Source organism: Neurospora crassa, linkage group III (genome assembly GCF_000182925.2).
Source record: "Neurospora crassa OR74A linkage group III, whole genome shotgun sequence".
Taxonomy (NCBI): Eukaryota; Fungi; Ascomycota; class Sordariomycetes; order Sordariales; family Sordariaceae; genus Neurospora; species Neurospora crassa.
The window spans coordinates 2238635-2256403 of record NC_026503.1 but is presented as its reverse complement, the minus strand read 5'-3'; the positions used below and the strand labels follow the sequence as shown (position 1 = coordinate 2256403).

The 17769-nt window shown below is 52.8% G+C and overlaps 5 protein-coding genes across 6 annotated transcripts; 2 read left to right on the top strand and 3 right to left on the bottom strand.

Annotated features, from left to right (window-relative positions):
- The first annotated feature begins 2349 nt into the window (after positions 1-2349).
- Positions 2350-7317, top strand: NCU00006. Of its 2 annotated transcripts, XM_011395417.1 has the most exons (6): positions 2350-3314; positions 3496-3912; positions 4522-4674; positions 4740-4813; positions 4874-6517; positions 6583-7317. In XM_011395417.1, exons 1-6 carry the CDS (start codon positions 3287-3289, stop codon positions 6643-6645), a joined length of 2379 nt encoding a protein of 792 aa, XP_011393719.1. In that variant the 5' UTR covers positions 2350-3286; the 3' UTR covers positions 6646-7317. The 2 variants fall into 2 exon arrangements, with proteins under 2 accessions (XP_011393719.1, XP_011393720.1); XM_011395418.1 differs by lacking the exon at positions 2350-3314 and having other exon boundaries at positions 3431-3912; positions 4177-4674; positions 6583-7314.
- Positions 7318-7833: 516 nt separating this feature from the next.
- Positions 7834-9214, top strand: NCU16648 (hypothetical protein). The gene has a single exon (XM_011395733.1). The coding sequence runs from the start codon at positions 8123-8125 to the stop codon at positions 8513-8515; it is 393 nt and encodes a 130-aa protein (XP_011394035.1). The 5' UTR covers positions 7834-8122; the 3' UTR covers positions 8516-9214.
- NCU00005 (hypothetical protein) lies at positions 9209-11642 on the bottom strand. Its single transcript, XM_951899.3, has one exon. The coding sequence runs from the start codon at positions 11275-11277 to the stop codon at positions 9448-9450; it is 1830 nt and encodes a 609-aa protein (XP_956992.1). The 5' UTR covers positions 11278-11642; the 3' UTR covers positions 9209-9447.
- Positions 11643-12302: 660 nt separating this feature from the next.
- On the bottom strand, positions 12303-14159 carry NCU00004 (universal stress protein family domain-containing protein). Its single transcript, XM_951898.2, has 2 exons — positions 13537-14159; positions 12303-13469 (listed from the first exon to the last, which is right to left on the bottom strand). The coding sequence occupies exons 1-2, from the start codon at positions 13951-13953 to the stop codon at positions 12744-12746; spliced, it is 1143 nt and encodes a 380-aa protein (XP_956991.2). The 5' UTR covers positions 13954-14159; the 3' UTR covers positions 12303-12743.
- Positions 14160-14719: 560 nt separating this feature from the next.
- NCU00003 (hypothetical protein) lies at positions 14720-16461 on the bottom strand (the record flags this gene model as incomplete). The annotated part of the gene is made up of 3 exons (XM_951897.2): positions 16393-16461; positions 15150-16327; positions 14720-14933 (listed from the first exon to the last, which is right to left on the bottom strand). Exons 2-3 carry the CDS (start codon positions 15596-15598, stop codon positions 14720-14722), a joined length of 663 nt encoding a protein of 220 aa, XP_956990.2. The 5' UTR covers positions 15599-16327; positions 16393-16461.
- Positions 16462-17769: the final 1308 nt, after the last annotated feature.

Sequence of the window (17769 nt, the reverse complement as noted above, 5' to 3'; positions counted from 1 at the left end):
GAAAATGTTTTGGCTGAATGTGCGATCGAGGCTGTCTAGAGGTAGAGGTATGTAGCAAGGATATATCGGTAGCTCGAACATGGGCGTTCCAGATCCAGTTCCCGGCCGGAGCTCGACTCCTTAAGTTTACCTTAGTCTTCCATACCTGGTCTAGTGCAGAGTCACTACTTCAATCGTCGTAGTCGAATACGGAACTTGCCGATCTTAAGAAACCTCAGACTTCCCACGATCTGTCAGGGCTGGAACAAGATGAAATGATCAGTTATCGTGATAGATTAGATGTAGAGACACTTGAACTGCCCGTTGAGTACACTACCTCTAGAGTGTAGGCACTGCAACACCTCTCCTTTCAAGGCCTATCGATGTGGTGTGGCAGAGAACTGAATCAAACTCAAGAGCTCAGTCCTCCTCCTTTCTATTCTTGTCTTCGCGACTCTGGCTCTTCACACTGTGTTTCTTTCTGATCGGACTCGAGTCAATCCGCGATCACGATTTGCGGGGCGGATCCAGACCCATCAACCAGACACACACCACTTGACAACCAGAAATCGTACACCTTTGTCAAACTCGATACGCCCACATAAACCATTTTGGAAAGTCTAGAGAAATAGCTTGGATTTCTACCCCGCACCCGCAAGAGATCTGCTAGTCTACATAGTTTAAGGCCCCGAATTTTACAAAGGTGTACCAAATCCTCTGAGCCTGATCTCAGATCTTATCTGATCTCCTACACCTAAGAAAAGTTTACCCCATCAATTAGATCAAAAGTCAGAGATTGGAGTAAGGCCAATCTTCTTCTTATGCATCAAGCTGGTTGAGCGATTGCTTGGCGATAGCTTGTCCCTCGTGGAACAGAGTCTTGGCTCCCGGCAGGCCAGTCACCATCAGGCCGGAATGTTCGGGCCACGGGATTGAAGCTAGCGCACCGTCCCGGCGGGAATAAGGTTGCAGGCTGTCAGTCAGGCACGACAGCGTGTCGTGGTGATGCTATGCTGACGTTAAGGCTCCCCGTCGGCACGAATGTGCCGATTCTTTCTATAGTCCAAGGGCCAAGGCATCAGCCAGGCCGTAGCAGGCATAGGTAATCGGAACAACCTCAGGATAACCTCATGGACTGAGATCAACTATATAACACTACAGACCAGGCCGCGTGGCGTGCTAACCACTCTGCCTGGTGATAGAGGTATTGCCTTTAAGCATGGCGAGATTCATCAAGTCCCGGAAACAAGTGGTTGAGACAAGTGCGTAGCCCGTTTGACGCGTAGATCGATGTTCCACAAACAACATATGAAAGGTCTAGGCTGTGCCATGATCCATTGTGTTTGGTTCAAAGCAGAACCTAAGACACAAGTGTGGAATTATGACATCCTGGACGACTTACTAGATTTCCAGGGTCATGAAGAATTGCTGCTGGCGAAGGCGTCATCCATCCGCATTGTGTTAGTTGTTTTGATGTACAACTAGAGATATTCAAGTTCTCAAAGCTATCCGGATTTCTTGCGGGGTAAATTGCGAAGTTGGCCATGGTCATAGAACAAACACATGGGTAAGGCCGATGGCTTGTATAATGGGGGTATGAGTAAAAATAGAAGATGATTCATCCCTCTATAGATCATGTCTTGTTCCTCTCATTGGTAAGAGTTCTGCCGGGCGCCGAACTTGGTCAGAGAGTCGAGCGCAAGAGGGTGGATGAGAGCGACCTGCTAACAGGCTGACTCTAGAGCAAGTCTACATGGAGGATATCGGCACTGGTAGAGATCTGACATCAGTACAAAGATTGAAGCATTCGAGACTTCACTGACAAGGCATGGTACGTGATACTCCGCGAAGATGGTAGCGAGACGTTCCTGATCTCGGTTGACGTCCCGGCCACGATATGTTTGGGAGTTGGGACGTCGGGCAGACGGGGCCGAAGTTTCGATGGAACCACACGGCACGGCGGGGGGAGTGGAGGGCAGGGCAGCATTTGACGGGAACCAGGAAGCCCCTGGCGCAAATGTGCTGTTTCAGGTCCAAGTCCCCAGCGACTCCAGGCCTCCCAGCTGTCTGTGCTGCACTGCAGGTGCTGACCTACGGAACCCCATCTGGGCCTGCCCTGGCGCGGCGTGGCCCCAGCAACGGGAGTTATCTTGATTCTCGCGCGGTACACAGCCTTGTACTTTTCCAATCATGGCCATTTCCGTGACAGCAACAATGAAGGGAAGTGACATGTGCTGTGTTTACACCTTCGTTCCGCACCCTGACGATCTTTAGAAATTCAAGAGAAATGTAGCAGGAGCGACAATATATATTATGGCGGCTTCCTCCTGAGGCGTCTCCCTACGTCTTCATCGCACTCCGCAATCGGTCTTTGCATCCAAAGCTTAATTTTACTCCTCGACCTCAGCTGTCCCGGTCAGGCTACATCCCCGTTCCATCGTCACTTTTTATTTCGTTATCCACTCGGCACAGCAGGGTACCTTACATCGATATAGAGGAGCATCCGGTTTTCTCCCCCTGGAGCCAAATCCGATTTTGTCCTAGCTTTACAGCAACGGGCGACTTTGAAATTGTCAATCCAAACAACGACTTCACTTTTTCTCATCCATCATTCAGTACTTCTTTTATCACCGCCTCCTTTCTTCCCACCAGGACTAGGGCCTTCTTTTGGCGACCGCCTGCGCAACACGCATTGCTGTTCGCTTTTCTGCATTTTTCGCATAACGGCACTCGTTTTCTTGTCGGTACATCCAGCATCGTGTCCGCCAGCTGAGGCTCGAGGCTGTCGCGTGTCCGTCATCTTACCTGTTTCAGCAGTCACCCTTGTCCTTCATTTCTCGACAATCTACACTAGTCCATCCACTCGCTGGCTCTCCTTTTATGATCATATCCATCACATCGGTCTTGGCGGCATCATCAATCCAAGCTTGAAGCATCTGCTCCCATCCGTTCGACATCAAGCCATTGCGCAGAACCTACATATCGATTCTTTGTAGACTACCTGAGGAAATAGGTCCTAGCCGCGACGGCAGAACCAACATCGCATTTAACATTCAACAGTCTTGTGTGTTTGCATGCGCTTGACGCGGACCGCGCGCCAGACTGGCCAAATATTAGACGTCTGGGGCTACAAGGCACAGCGGTTGAGATCTAGCAGCTTCGTGATCCATTCAGACCGACGGTGTAACTACGCAAGACTTCCTGTCTCATATCTTGAGCCACCCGGGCCCAAGCCACTGCTGTGAGCTTAACAGGAAAATCAACGTGCAACTATTGAAGGGGCGCTTGCAGAGCCGCTTGCATCAACATGACAAGACCCGAAATTATTCGTGCCGGTATGCCCCGTTTTCTTCATCTCGCTCACACACACCCCCCAGTCCCCTAGTCGTAAACCGGCCAGGCCCTGGCTTCTCGTGGCTGCAAGGGCCTGGCGTTTCTTTTCAGACCTACACTTACCTTGGTTGCATACACACCTTATCCATCTTCTCTAGACACTAATCCTCCTATTCCATCCAGACACGATCGACCTCCAAAGCCGCGGCGCGCACTCTACCCAAGGTTTCCATAGCTCGACATCCAACGGACCCCTGGCTCCGCACCAGGCTGAGACCCTTCGTGAAGTTGCGGCGGAGGCGGCTGAGGAATCGATTCATAGCCCTCAAGTCTCTTGGTCTGGAGGCGAGGCTGGTGGCCTCCATCGCTACGCACACGATCACGAAACAGGCGTTGACCAGGCTCACGACAACCTACAAAATCAACTCTATAGCGGCGGTGGAAACAACATGGCTTCGCGCTCGCACCAGGACGCCTTGGCCGTTGCGCAGAATGGCGGGCATTCCGACATTGATGATGGGGACCTCGACGGCGATAACGAGATTGATGACGATGATGATGGAATGGACAAGATCTCCAGCTCGCCCTCGATAGAAGATGGTGGGTCCTCCTTTACCCTTCCACTCTTGCCGTCACACAGTTGTGCTGGTTCTGCCCTCCCACGAAGCTCACCCGAAAGTTCGTTGGCTTCGTCTCCAGTCAGCGACCCGAGGTCTTCGTCTCCGTACCTCAACTGTCCTGACTACTTGCCTCCTGGTTGTGCGACCCAAGCCATAGGCGAGAGCTCCCCTAGCATACTTCGTCGCCATCATCATCTTGAGGGTAAGTATGGGAACTTCGACCTAACGGATGGTCCGAACCCAGGAGCCGAAGCGTACACCTTCTTGGAGGAAGAGGTGTGTGTAAGCCACAAAGAGACAACGACCGAGCCACGAGAAGAGGACTAGAACTCCCGCTGGTTGCTTTTGCATCACTTGTCTAGGCTGAATGGTAGCAATCTCAGCGTCGTTGCGTCAATGGGGAACACGCCAGGAGTGGCAGCAATTTGCAGATCAGCGAGAGGCTCAGGATCGGAAAGCGACAGTCCTAGGTTGACGGTACCATACGAGTCCGACCCAGATGATGATGATGATGATGGCGACTTTTCATGCGTTCACGATGAAGACTTCCTCGAATCGGGCTGGGGTGGAGAGTGCTTACAAGATACAGAGGACATCGATTTCGAGTTTGTTTACGCCCTCCACACCTTTGTCGCTACTGTTGAAGGGCAAGCCAACGCGACAAAAGGCGACACCATGGTTTTGCTCGACGACAGCAACAGCTACTGGTGGCTAGTGCGCGTCGTAAAAGACAGCAGCATCGGTATGTCTTCCCTAAGTGGACAACGAGCTTTCGGTTGTAGTGATCTAATCTGATATGTTTTGTAGGCTACCTGCCCGCCGAACATATCGAAACGCCAACAGAGAGATTGGCACGCTTGAACAAACACCGAAACATAGACGTAATGACCAACCCTCTAGTGTTCTTCGCGAACCAGAATCGATGTGCTAACAGCGCCTAGCTATCCGCCACTATGCTTGGGGATCAAGCCGATAAGTCTCGAAACCCCATAGTGTCTGCGATGAAACGAACGAAGCGAAAGACCGTCCAGTTCGCTGCTCCTACATACGTCGATTACTCTGATATCGATTACTCTTCGGATGAAGAAGATCCAGATGCAGAATATTTCGGTCAGCAGCAACAGGCACAGAAAACGCAGCAGTCGCAGAAGACGCAGCAGTCGAATGTTCAGCAGATAGAATCCGACACAGATCCCGAGGACGAGGCAGCAAAGGTTGAACCTCTAAAGCCCAGGCCACTTCAAACGAAGGACAACAAAACGGGTGAAGACAGCGCAGGCCGACTTGGAATTCGAAACAGCGAGGAAATCTTTGAGTCGAAATCGAGCGAAGGACCTAAGAAGTCAAGCGACGGCAATGTTCGGGACTCCTTCTTCAAGGACGATGTTGAAACCAAGAAGATCACCCTTACTCCTAACCTTCTGCGCGATGATTCCGCCGCGAGGACATCTAGTGATTCAAATCAGTCGAAGCAGCGTCCAAGCTTGGATAAGCTCGAGAAAGACAGCCCTACCAGCAAAGATGACAAGAAAAAGAAGGAGAAGGAGAACACAAAGAAGCCTAGTGCTATTCGAAGTTTCTTCTCCCGAAAAGACAAGAGGAAAGGACAGGAAGATGACGAGACCCACGGAAAATCGACACAGGATGCCGACGGCCACGAAAGAGAACATGAAGAGGACGAGCAGAATATTCTTTCATCGCCGGAGAGAGCACCAGGCCCGCAACGAAATCCAAGCAAGTTGCAAAAGTCACAGCCCACCAATGCGAAGCCCATTGCCGGAATACTCAAGGATACCAGCATGGATACGTCAAACTACATGTCTGCTGGAAGGATCAACAATGTCTCAAACACTCCTCCTTCTACAATGCGCCTGGTCGAACCGGAACCAAACGACATGACAGAAGGAGGCCCGCAAGAGCAAAGAGGGCAAAGGGAACGGTCGCCAGAAACTTCCAGGAAGCAAGAGAACGTGGTGCAATCTCGGGATGCCGGAGCTCAGCAAATCCCTCAGGCTCAACCCCGCTCAGAGATGGATTTCGATTCCGATGAAGATGACACCACGGGTTCTACACAACAGCCACCGGCAACGGCCCAAGACCCTGAACCCCAGAGGCTGCAAGGGCGATCTGCACAAGCTTCTCGCAACCCGTTCGCTACCGCACAGCCTGCGGCTTCTAGTGTGGCGCCGTCACATCAGCAGCACGCTGAGCGCTTGTCCGAGTCTCCTGTACATGTTTCACCTATTCAAGCCGATCACCGGACTTCGCCGACGCCCCCTCTGATGGCTGACTCATCCAGCCAAGAGGATCGATCCTCACCCAGACTTACGCCGTCACCGGAAATGATTGAGCATGAAGATGACGGAGCGGATGATAAAGACATGTCTCCTCCTTCACCAGTTTCGACTAGTACGCCCACCTGGAATGATGCCAGTCTTCGTGCCTTCTTCGACTCGGGATCTGAAATTCGGGATATGCTTGTTGTGGTCTATGATAAGTCGGATGTCGAACCTGTTGGGCCAGATCACCCGATTGCCGGCTCCTTGTTCAAGGAGCAGAATGCCAAGTTGGCGGAAATCACGACGGTAAGCTTTTGTTTTCACCTGACCCTCTTCAAGAGTGTGCCGTCCCTAATATGCCGTTCATACAGCAACTTGATAATATGCTCGGTGACTGGCTTGCTCGCAAGCAGAGGTTGAGGGGCGCTGTTTGAACGTCTCATCTTGCTCCTGTTATTGTTCCTTGAGGACCCCGGCGAAGGCCGTCCTGCCTACCTTGAGCGTGACTGAAGATGGATTCATGCTTTTACGACTCTGTATGCTCGATTCTTTCGCTCCTCCTTTTCCCTTCCCTACTTTGTCATGTTGTCCATTTCTTCCCGCCTATAAACGGCGGTGTTTCAATCTGCTCAAACTTGTTCGGCTAGGCGTCTGAGAGACGGCGTCAGGGAAGGGTCGGTGGGTACGTCAGGTTTTCAGCACCTGTGTTCGATTAAAAGAATCGGGCAATATCATGCAACAACTGCCCAACCGGAAAAGCAGTCGACCTCGGCGGGAGTTCAGAGGATCTGCGGTCCTTTATATACCTTTCTCAGTATTGTTTGTTACCATCACAGTCAGAACTGACACGGATTTCCTTTGTTTTGCACACCTTCTCTTCCTCTTTGTTCTTTTTTTTGGCGATGGTGTTGAGATGTTGGATGGGTGAAGCGCTTGTCATGCGTGATGGAGGTGAAAAGTAAACTCGGCGGTGGATCATGAAGCAGGATTCTTCGTGAAATTCACAGCCTGCACGACCAAGCCTTGGTGCTTTTGTATCTAATTACCTCCCCTAGGTGGTTGAAGAGTTCAAACAGCCAATGGTAATGCTCACAGTTAAAATGACCCCCGTGAATGCATAAGAGGACACATGATGATGCCCCAGTCAAGCTCCCAGTGCTCTTTCTGTTCCTTTCTCTTTTTTTTTTTTTTTTTTTTCCAGGTTGGGCTGTTGGCATCAGGGTGTGACACGAATCCGGGTTGAGACCGAAGCTCCTTCCGTCTCTTTTTTCTGCATCTTCTATTTGCGCTTTCACCTCTTTTCTGTTCCCCTCCTTCCCTCCTCCGCTACTTCCCATGTTCTTCAATTATGCGGTCTCCTTGAAACGCATGCCGTCATACGAACCCGTCAGACCTTTGTGAATCTTTAGCAGTTTGTTCGACTCACTCGTCCACCTTCCCTTCTTTCTCTTCTTGTCACCACCTACCCTACCTGTCCGCTTTCTCGAAACCTTTTGCTCGCTACTCCGCGTATGACCTCGCCCCATTGGCCTCACAATCACATCAACTGATTCGATAGGATCGTCAACACTCGGATTCCCTCTGTCAACATACTTTACACAGCAAAAGGTCATCGATTATTCCCCCACTACTCGAGTGTCAACCGATTGCCAAAAAAGTAGCCAGAAACTGATCGCATCACTCGCACCCATTCGAAGTTTGCGTCATCCGGTCCTGGGGTTCTGCCACTATCGATTTTTTGCTCGCCCTTGGGCCTTTACCTTGGAGAAAGCATACCGGGAGAAGTGGCGACCACAATTGCCTGGACGCGAAGCTTGAACTCGACCCATTCACCGGTACTCTCCTCCGGTTCATCCACCCAATCAGCACACCATAGCTGACCCAAAACTATCACCAAACATCACAATCGGCATGGCGAATCTTCGGGCTGCTGGGCCTTTGCAGTGGTTTACTCTGCTCATCATGATCTTAACGGCCTCTGCCGCTATCACACTTGACGACATCCAACCCATCACCTCCCTGTCAATTTCTCGCAACTGCCTCCTCACTTACCGAAAACCTCTCGAGGGCTGTGACTCGGATGACTTCGATGGAAATGACTGCTCTAGGGGCTGTGCGCAGGGCGTCCTCCGGATTGAGGACCTCCTCCAACTCTCTTGCCGCGATGACACCGCCCCTACAAACTCACTTCTCGCAATGGCATTGGGAGACCAGCTGCTCGATTTCTTGTGCTCGGACGAGCCTCAGATTCTACCCACTTCTTTCACCTCCGAGGGGACAACATTGACACTCTCTTCGGTCTAGCCAGAAATGACGACTACAGCTAAGGCTTGGCCAACACTTATCATGAGAACCTCGACAACGGAAAGACTTACCGAGTCGACAACTTCTGAAGGTTCCGTGCCCTCGGAAGGTGGAAAATCGCCCAATGCCCCTGAACCGACTGTGACATCGGAGTCCGAGTACGTTTCTACAACTATACCACTCTCAGCAACCACGGAGATACCCCTTCATACAACAAGTGATGCCGTGACCGGTACAACTACAAGCTCCGTCCGGACAACTACCGGAAACCGTCCGATAAGGGGCGGTGGCGGAAGTCCTTATGACCTTCCTGCTGGTGTTAGAAGTGGTCAGCAAAGGCTCTCCATATCGGGGTTTGAAGCTGCCTTTGGCACTCTGTTCCTTGGAGCGCTGTATCTATAGTTGGAGATGCGCGTTTCGAGTTATGGGAATATTGGTATCGGATAGATTTTTAGTCGAGGATGGGAAGCAAAAGGTCTTGCCTGCAATGGCGATAATGTGTAGTGTTGACCACATTGTGTAGTCTCTTGAGGCTGTGAACTGTGAGTGGTATGTAGCAAGCCATGCATGGCGAGAGCAAGACGAAGATCTTTGTCCTCTATGTTTTGAGGGCTGATATCAATTCGTCAGAGGGCAACACAACATATCAAAATAATGGTAAGGAATCCAAAACAATACAAACAGTAACAGTGTTCTCGGGAGATCGCGAAGCTTAGTTGTATTCTAAACCACGGCTTATTGGAGCAGTCCATTGGTACCTGGTATACCCCAAGCCAGAAGGATATATAAATCATCCCTTGAACACCAGGTTATCTGATACAAGCAAAATACTCCTCCAGCGCCTCCCGTTGACCCGACTGACCCTTCATACCATTAATTATCGTTACAAAGGAAAACATACCCAATACACTTCATCACATAACATTTGACCATTACGACCTCTTAGCCCCAACACCCATCTCCTCCCCGCCAATCTCCTCCCACTCATCCAGCCCTGACCAGCCCCCTCCTCCTCCAGCAGAATTATAAGTGCCCGCACCCATCTTCCGCCCCACCCAAATCCCCAACACCGTAAGTCCACTGGCAACCGTATACCACGCTTCATACCAACTTATCACAAATCCCGGCTCCAAGGCGCTTTCCAGCGCATCTCCCACACTCCTCCCCACCTCCTTTGGCAAATTACTCCGCAACAACAGCGCCGAGCTGATCACGTACGTGGCGGCGATTTGGGCCGTCAACAGGGCCAGGTTCGCCTGCGCTTGGTACAGTAGACCTGGCATCCACTTGGCAAAGATGCGGAAGGTGACAATGACCGAGTTGGCGGAACCTAACAGGATGACTCCGGAGAGGAGAAAGGAGATTTGCCGTGCCCAAGCGACTTGGTCGAGTTTTGGATCCCAGTGCTTGGCGAGAAGGGAGAGGAAGCGGTTGATGGGGTCCGTGGAGGAGAATGTGCTTCCTCCCGTGAACCCTCCTGAGGAGGAGGAGGGGGTGGTAGAAGAGAAGAAAAGGAGGGAGAAGAAGGAGCGGTGGTTTCGAAGGGTGGTTAATGTCGTGGCGAGCACGCGGTAGATGCAGTAGATGCTGAAGATGTAGGATGGCAAGGACAGGAGACGGCCTAGGGGTGTACCGTCGCGGGCGTGCGCGGCTTGCCGTGAGCGTAGGATGGAGAGCGAGGAGGACAGGTTGGATTCCAAAGTTTCGAGACCGGAGATTTCCATTTGAAGGGACTTGATCTCGGCTGCTTCGGCTGATGAGCCCGTGGCTAGGCCTTTGAGGGAGCCGAGCATTTTGCCGACTAGAGTACTGCTGCCGTTGCCGTTGCCCGCAGTGTTGTGGCTGGAAGCTTCGGCCCGCCAGGCTAGCTTGTCCTGAAGAGAGCGCAGGCGGTGTCGCTTGGTGGCCAACATCTCACTCGTTGCGTCCAGCCCAGCTTGCTTGCGCGTAATGTCCATATCGGTGATGGGCCGCTTGCGGAAGGCCCGGTTGTCGGCGAAGGTGTGCCAGGGGCTCGAAACGCTGGCAAAGCCGGAAAGCAAAGCCATCAACAGGATGCCGATTACGCCGATACGCTCGAGGCACGCGCGGGCGAGCCTACCGCCCAAGAGAACGTCGCCTACGGACTCGGCTTTGGCCTCGGCCCGGCCGATGGTCAGCGCGGTGCTGTCGAAGGCGGCCCCATCGCTGCTTGCTATCCCCCAGAGGTACTCGGTCCCGTCAGGACGGGGCACCGCCTTGCCTATAGACCAGAACAGAAAGAGCCATGCGCCGAAGCCGAGGAGTTGCAAGGTCCAGGCGATGCGTGGGACGCGCCCCTTGGCTGTGCGCACGACAGACTGCAGCTCCAGGAACGGAATGAGGACCACGAGCATGAAGAGGAGCGTCGGCACCGTGAACCGCAGGGCGACGGCGCGGGCGTGGGCACTGACAAGATCCGAGATCTCGGCCAGGATGAGCTCTCCAAGTACGGCGGCCAGGCCTATCGTAGCGGAGAACGTCACGGCGGCTACTCGGCGGCGCATTGATCGGGCCCCGCGCTCGGCGTGTGCTTGTTGCAGGCTCAGAGGCGCTGAGGGGGGCAGATAGTGGCCTTCGCCATCATCGCGGTCGTCTTGTACGCGGGAAAGCTTCGGGAACACCTTACCGGCTACTACCGAGCTGACAATGGCAAAGGTAGCGATGAATGGCGAGAGGGAGAATAGGGTGCCGATGGGCGAAGTCGGAATTGGCGCTCCGCAGGAGTCGACGCCACAGGACATTGAAAGTGCGATTGGTATGTGTAGATGCAGTGGTGATGTTGAGATAGTAAACTTCGATATGTGACCAGGCACTTGTCGTACTAGACTTCCTCCCTCTTTATTTTCCTCCTCTCTTGCCGTCGCCAGATGGTATCTCGATCGTCTTATGACAAAGTAGCCGTAGTCACAAAGCGGATCAAGAGGTCGACGCCAGGCTCGATCAGCATCGTGTGTTTAAGTTGTGTGTTTCGGCCTGTTTCGCAATACGGTCGTAGAGATCCAGGCCAGAGATGAAAAGATTGATTTATCCGCCCCTCGAGTCTCGCTACTCGTCGGGCTGGTAGGATCCTCAGCTGTGTCGAGGTTGGTTGATAGGTCAAACGGAGTTTGGAAAGTGTGCATTGTGAAGGAGAGGCAGGGTCGCTGTGACGTTTAGAAAGGGATTCCATACAGTCCGACACTGGCTTGTTTGTTAGTTCGAGACCTCAAGTCAACTTGTCCAAGTGTTTAAACAACGAGTAAGTACGTTTCCTTCGACGATACGGGCTAACATAAGCATAAATATGTCGGACCACATACTAATCATCCATCTTTGATCATAGTCTGTACATTTCAAAGTACTAAAAGCCGCGTTCAGGGTGGTTTTGCATGCGTCTTACATGGTGTATACAGCTAACACACAAACAACTGGAACTCAGTATTGTACTGTAGATGACGAATTACCTCTACCTACCTACGGAAAAGGTACATGCGCTAAAACGCAGCCAGGCACCACCCCAGTTTTCCCCGGCTTCAAAAATGCGACAGCGGGGTGCACCCCTATTTGCCGTTCTTTGCACGCCCGCCAAAGGCACCTCTTGTCTCTTTCCCCACACCCCCAGGAGCGGACACCGTTGGACGGCAATTGGAGGCCCTCCACGAGCGGCAGTGCACCCCCACCCCCATCAAGATCAGATCTCACATTCTGTAGTGTACACTAAGACTAGATTCCCGGTCTTCTGAATCACATTGGAGATCATCAGGGGAAAAGAATCCGAGAAGTAAGTACAAGGCAGGGAACAAGTGGTGACTATTTAACTTATTGTGTGGAGATTTATTTTGGCTAAGCTGATGATTACTCGACAGAACCTCTAAGCCTCTGCCCATTGTACTACGGGCAGGTCAAGAGTTCGGTACTGTTTTTTTTCCCCCTTGTACTCCGGCTCCATGCAGTCTAGGAACATATCTCTAACTCCCAATGGCGCGGTATAGCAAAAACGACTTGTCGCATGCTCACTGGTGTTGTAAATATCCGTCAAATGGGCCACCTTCGCACCTTGATAACGATACCGGCTGATTTATGCTGAATGCCCGGCATGCGCCAAAATAATACCGTCGTCAAAATTCAGCACCGCTGCCAACTAAGTTGGTATCATCTGGGAAGATACCCGCTTGTTCATATCTCAGTTATGCTCTGTAGCTTCCTTCATGGCTCGAATAACCGGTCCTCATTGCTTGGTTTTGTCGCTCGTTCGCCCCAGGGTATCATCCTCCTCATCTTCATCGTCCGAATCCCGCGATTTTCCTGACTGCCCTGACTTGAGCAGGGCAGCGGCTTCTCCCACTTCCATAGCGTGGAGTCGCTTCTTCTGTTCTCTTTCAAGTGCTAATTTCTTCCGTCCATCTGCTGCTAGAAGTTGGTCGCCCGAGACCGCTTCAATCTCGTACTCGTCTTCTTCCTCGGCCGTATCTTCGTCGCCACTCTCGTTTGCTTGCGTCGATCGCGACAGAGACACGGAGCTTGTCCCGGCTGCTGTGGGAGAAGGAGCGGAGGGTAGAGATGTTCGTCGGTTGCGAGGCTTGTTGGGCTCGTACGGCTTAATGGTCGGATCGAATGCTGCTGGCAACCCAATTGCGGCAGCCACTCGGTGTGCCTCTTCATCCGGAGAAATATTCTTTTCCATCTCGTAGAGACTGCTTGCGTCACTGTTGGCTTCGTGTTTTCCGTCGTTGTATGCCAGCATGGCAGCATAGCTCTGTCGGTTCGGGTCGTGGGTACGTTTCTCCTTCTTTTTGAGCCGCTTATCGTCTGGTCGAACAACGACCACGGGGACAGGGCTGTATTGGAGGCAGTATTTTGAAAAGGAGTTGCGCGTGTTCATCAGGCCCTGGATTCCGCCAAGGGACCTGCCCTTTGTGCCGACAACGAGCATCGAGGGTTGGTGGAGATGAAGCTACATTTACGCTCGTGTGTTAGTAAAAGCAAGACGGACCGGGTCAGTGGTCAGAACGAGGACGTACTAATTTCTGAAAAGTAGAATGCAGTTTTCCAACGGCCCACTCGAGAATAATGCTGATAGCTCTATTCTGCTCGTTCTTGGATTGAATGGTCTGCAACAGCTTCTTCGCTTCCTCCTGGTAGGACTTTTCCCCTGGACGAATGGGATTCTCAATGACGCGCACACACACTACCTGATCTCCATCATCGACCATGTTGTTGAGCAGCCAAACCAGCGCATAATCGGAATAGGCATGCTCGTCCACACCCACCATAAAGGTACGAGACCTTCGGGATGGCTGGTACCCCTGGTGTTTTACATGGAGCGTAAAGGAGGATGTGTTGTTCTTGGTCGAATCGCCGGCGGGTAGGTTGTCAAAACCAACGTGTTGTCGGAACCTGGGAGCCGAATTAGAACTTTTTGTTAACGACGACGACATGACACCAAAAGCGACGGCGACTATGCAGGTGGCAAGCTGAATTGCAAGATGATGAGATGTGTTGCAAGTGTGACTGGAAGCAAATTGGATATGTAGCAAGGATGGCCATGTGCTGGGATAAATGCTGAACTTTTTGTTTGAGACATCAAAAGTTCAGAGTGATGTACGGGGAGCAATGCGTGGATGATCGAAAGGGGGGACAGAGCGTCATGACGGGGATCCAATTGTGCATGTGGATGTGCAGATTTGAAAGGGTCTCGACCTGGACTGCCGCGCCCGTCATTCCCCCCACCAGAGCACCCGACTGCATGAGCGCAAAATTCCCACGAGCCATCGCCCGGCCCAGAGCTACCTTGGGCATCCCCCCAAAAGACCTGGAGTCCAGAGGACGGGAGGGGTCACCGTGGGCGCCCCCCCCCCCCCCCCCCCCTTGGCCGCCCTTGGCATCCGTAGAGGTGCTGGAAACGGTAACCACGACCGGCGCCGGTGGGGTAGGTACCTCTAGCGGGGTGCAAGCTACCTAAGCGGACCGCTGGCGAATGGGATCTTCTGATGGAGGGATGAGGCCAGAACGATGCCGGGCCCGAGCCTGAGCTTTTTTAGGTTCTTTGGCGTGTGATGCGGGTTCCAGTTCCCGCGGGAGAACGGAACTCGATGGAGGCTCATCAGCCAGTGCACTGCTCCGGTGTCTGGGCTGTTGATGTATGTAATTCCATATTGTACTTTCCACTGGCACCACGATCGTCATGATTCGAGGCTGTTTACCTCAGCCCAGACAATCCCCAATGCGGCGCAACATGTCGACTGCATAGACGACACCTAGTCGGGCTCGTTTTGTTGCGCTTGTGACATACTCCAATGCTGCCACGACAATTGACTCTTTGCGAAGCACGGCCAACTGAGGTGCCGATTGTCCATCGCTGAAAAGGGGAGAACGAGCCATGACAGGGTCCACGGGATGGGGGAGGCCATGGGGCAAGCTTTCCCGGCGACAAACCATGGGGCAAAAGCTTAAAATCACGCCAGGGATGAGGAAGGTGTCGAGCACGGGCTATCCTCGTTCGAAACAAGGCACCACTGGCGCCGAACATCGGACGGATCTGGGCGGGAGGGGTGATACAGAAGGATATATATGGTGCGATGTTGGGCGTGGTAAAAACCAGAAACAAACAACTCTCCGGAGAGAGATAACTTACCTCACAGGGGAAGGCGATGACGCACGCAGCCGTCTGTTGTCGGTCTTTCGGGGCTTGCCTTGCGGCAGTGCGGGATGGCGTGGAGCCTGGAAGGATATGGATACGGCGGAGGATTTTCTAGATCCGACAGGAGGGCGTTCGCTACTGCTTCCGCCGCTCTGTGACGTCCGCCGAGACTCATCCTGAAAGCTATCGGCCAAGGAAAGAGGGGAGACGATGCTGACGCGCCTCGAGGCGCTGGTCCCACTCGTAGGGGATGTGGTTGCTGCTCGGTAATCGGCCGCGGGCGTCTGGTTTTCGGAGTCGCTGGAATGGGCCCTTGGTTGCGGCGAGAAATAGTCCTTGGGCTTCGATGAGTTCTGGGTCCTAGGTGACACATCCGAGTCGAGGCTCTTCACGGCCGTGGGTGAGGATATCAGCTCCACCATGTCGGAAAGGCTTTTTGCCATCGCGATGATGGTGCTGGTTGGGGGGGCACAATAATGGGGCCAAGGGTTAACGAGTCCAAAGCCTATTATCCGGGCGACTGATCGGCCTCGATGGAAGGCCAGCAAGGGTTATCTGGCTTCAACCAGCATCAGAGGTGGATGAGGGATGGCAAGATGTTCGGGGAGAAGCTGGCGTGAAGGGTCCGTTCACGCAGCTTTCAGGCGATAGGGGTTGGAAACAACGCCGCCAGCGTGGAGTTTGGCGAGTGTATTCGGCCGGGTCGTGACCAGGAAAGGGAAGCTAAAAGGGTGGGATTTGAGCAAACCCGCAAGTGCTGGATGTGGTGACGACGATGTTTGCCTGGACTGGGTGGCGCGCGGATAGTTGGCAAGGCTGAAGGCTGCTGCTACAAAGATGTGAAGAGTCGTCGCGGTCGGAGGAGATGAGTCTCGGTGTCCAGATCCAGGTGGGCTATCGGGAAGAGATCCGGATATTGGATGGAATCTCGCCTGATTTTAGGTATGGAATGCGCAGGGATAGGTTGTACGAGCAGACTAGCTCTGCCCGTGATGAGGTATGCGAAAAGGTTGATTGCGGCTATCTGGATAGGAGGAAAGATAGAGGTAGCTCCCTGGATGTCGACGTGCCTCGAGGTAGAGGTGTAAGACGGGACAAAGGCGGGATGGGAGATGGAAGGTGCCAGTGCCGGCCGGGGGGTGTAGGTGTAAAAGTAGGGAGCGGTAGAGACTCTGTAGGTGACGTTTGTGAGTTGCGGTGCGTGCATGTATGTATGTGAGTGTGTTTATGTATGTACCGTGTGAGCGTGTCTGGCTATAGCGTCATGTGTCGAATCCAAGCTTTATGGAAGGGCTCTGCATTCCGCTGCTTGGCCTTGCTCTGTTGGGAGATGGATTCAGAAACCAACACACCGACGTCAGGCTGCCTCTCTCTATAAACCCTGGGAGACGGAAGCGTGCCCTTGTGAACAAGACCGGCCCCGAGCGTGGTTGGCAACGCCAGTGATTTAAATAAATATCACCGCCCAACCTGGAGTCGAGCTTCCAGGGTGGTCCAGACCCCTTGTGAATGGAGCGACTGGAGTCGGCTGTCTTGAGTATGCTTCGTTTTTTTTTTCTCCTTTTGTCTTGGCGACCCTTTGGAGTGGGCTTTGGTGGGTAAAGTCTGGCAGGTACCGTCCACTCTGCAAGCGGACAGTGACACCGGGGCTGACCGAATGACGGATCCTCTGCTTTGTCGGACTGGAGCATGGAACCAAACAGGGCTAAACTGTGGATGGACTGCCCGTGAGGTGGCCTGTTGACTGGTGAAAGAGACCAACTTAACGTCCAGTAGGGCCGCCTCCCCTCCTTCTGCTGCCTGCCAAGTGCCTACTACAGCTTCCTAGAGGTACCTAGGTATGGGCTACGGCCGGTCCTATGTACGCTACTCCTGCTACTTCTACCGAAGGGAATACCTAGCTCCCTGTTTTTAGTCGGTCTACGCCAAATTGCTTCCTTTCCCGCGCCTCGTGCTCGGTGATGAGTAACACGGGCATGAGGGGATAACCTCCCCCACTGCCCTATCAAGCTAATGATTTCTGGAAGCCTTAGTCCGTCTTTTTTTCTTCCTCGGCTGTTGATTGAGTTCGATTGCCGACACTTAAAGCGGAGAGATTCACTTCGAAAAGGTCTTTTCCCCAGGTTCTCATGGTCCCGGCATACGAGTATTCCCTAGATTACTTCCCCCCCCTGCTGCCTTCCGGGGCGGAAGGGAATGTCTAACAAGACACGACAGGCCAAGCTTTCCCTGTGATTCAAGAAGCTAGTGCTTGGCAGTGCCAACCACAGCATAAACCTGTGATAGCCCGCCTCGCCTTGGTGTTACCAGTGACCTCAGGATGGGCCATCTTGCGGTCGAGGGAGGGTTTAGGTGTATGCACCTTGAGAGCAGGGCCCCAGACTATCCATCCACTCTCCTCCGGCAGACGCCTTGGTAGGCTCCAGGGCCACAAAATGCGCATGGAATATGATGGGTTGTATTCCGACTGAACACCCATCCACTAACAGTACTATCAGACACTACCCCCAAAAACCATGACTTGCGTGACACACGTTATTTCCTTCTACCCACAAGCAGATTTCCTCCCTCTTCCATCATACGCATCAGGGGTCGTTCAAGCCCAATGACATTG

Coding starts and splice junctions, on each gene's coding strand:
- NCU00006 (XM_011395417.1), top strand. CDS start 3,287: ATGACAAGACCCGAAATTATTCGTGCCG. Junction 3,315..3,495: donor ACCCGAAATTATTCGTGCCG/GTATGCCCCGTT, acceptor TATTCCATCCAG/ACACGATCGACCTCCAAAGC. Junction 3,913..4,521: donor CTCGCCCTCGATAGAAGATG/GTGGGTCCTCCT, acceptor TACAAGATACAG/AGGACATCGATTTCGAGTTT.
- NCU16648 (XM_011395733.1), top strand. CDS start 8,123: ATGGCGAATCTTCGGGCTGCTGGGCCTTTGCAGTGGTTTACTCTGCTC.
- NCU00005 (XM_951899.3), bottom strand. CDS start 11,277: ATGTCCTGTGGCGTCGACTCCTGCGGAGCGCCAATTCCGACTTCGCCC.
- NCU00004 (XM_951898.2), bottom strand. CDS start 13,953: ATGTCGTCGTCGTTAACAAAAAGTTCTAATTCGGCTCCCAGGTTCCGA. Junction 13,470..13,536: donor ATTCTACTTTTCAGAAATTA/GTACGTCCTCGT, acceptor GCGTAAATGTAG/CTTCATCTCCACCAACCCTC.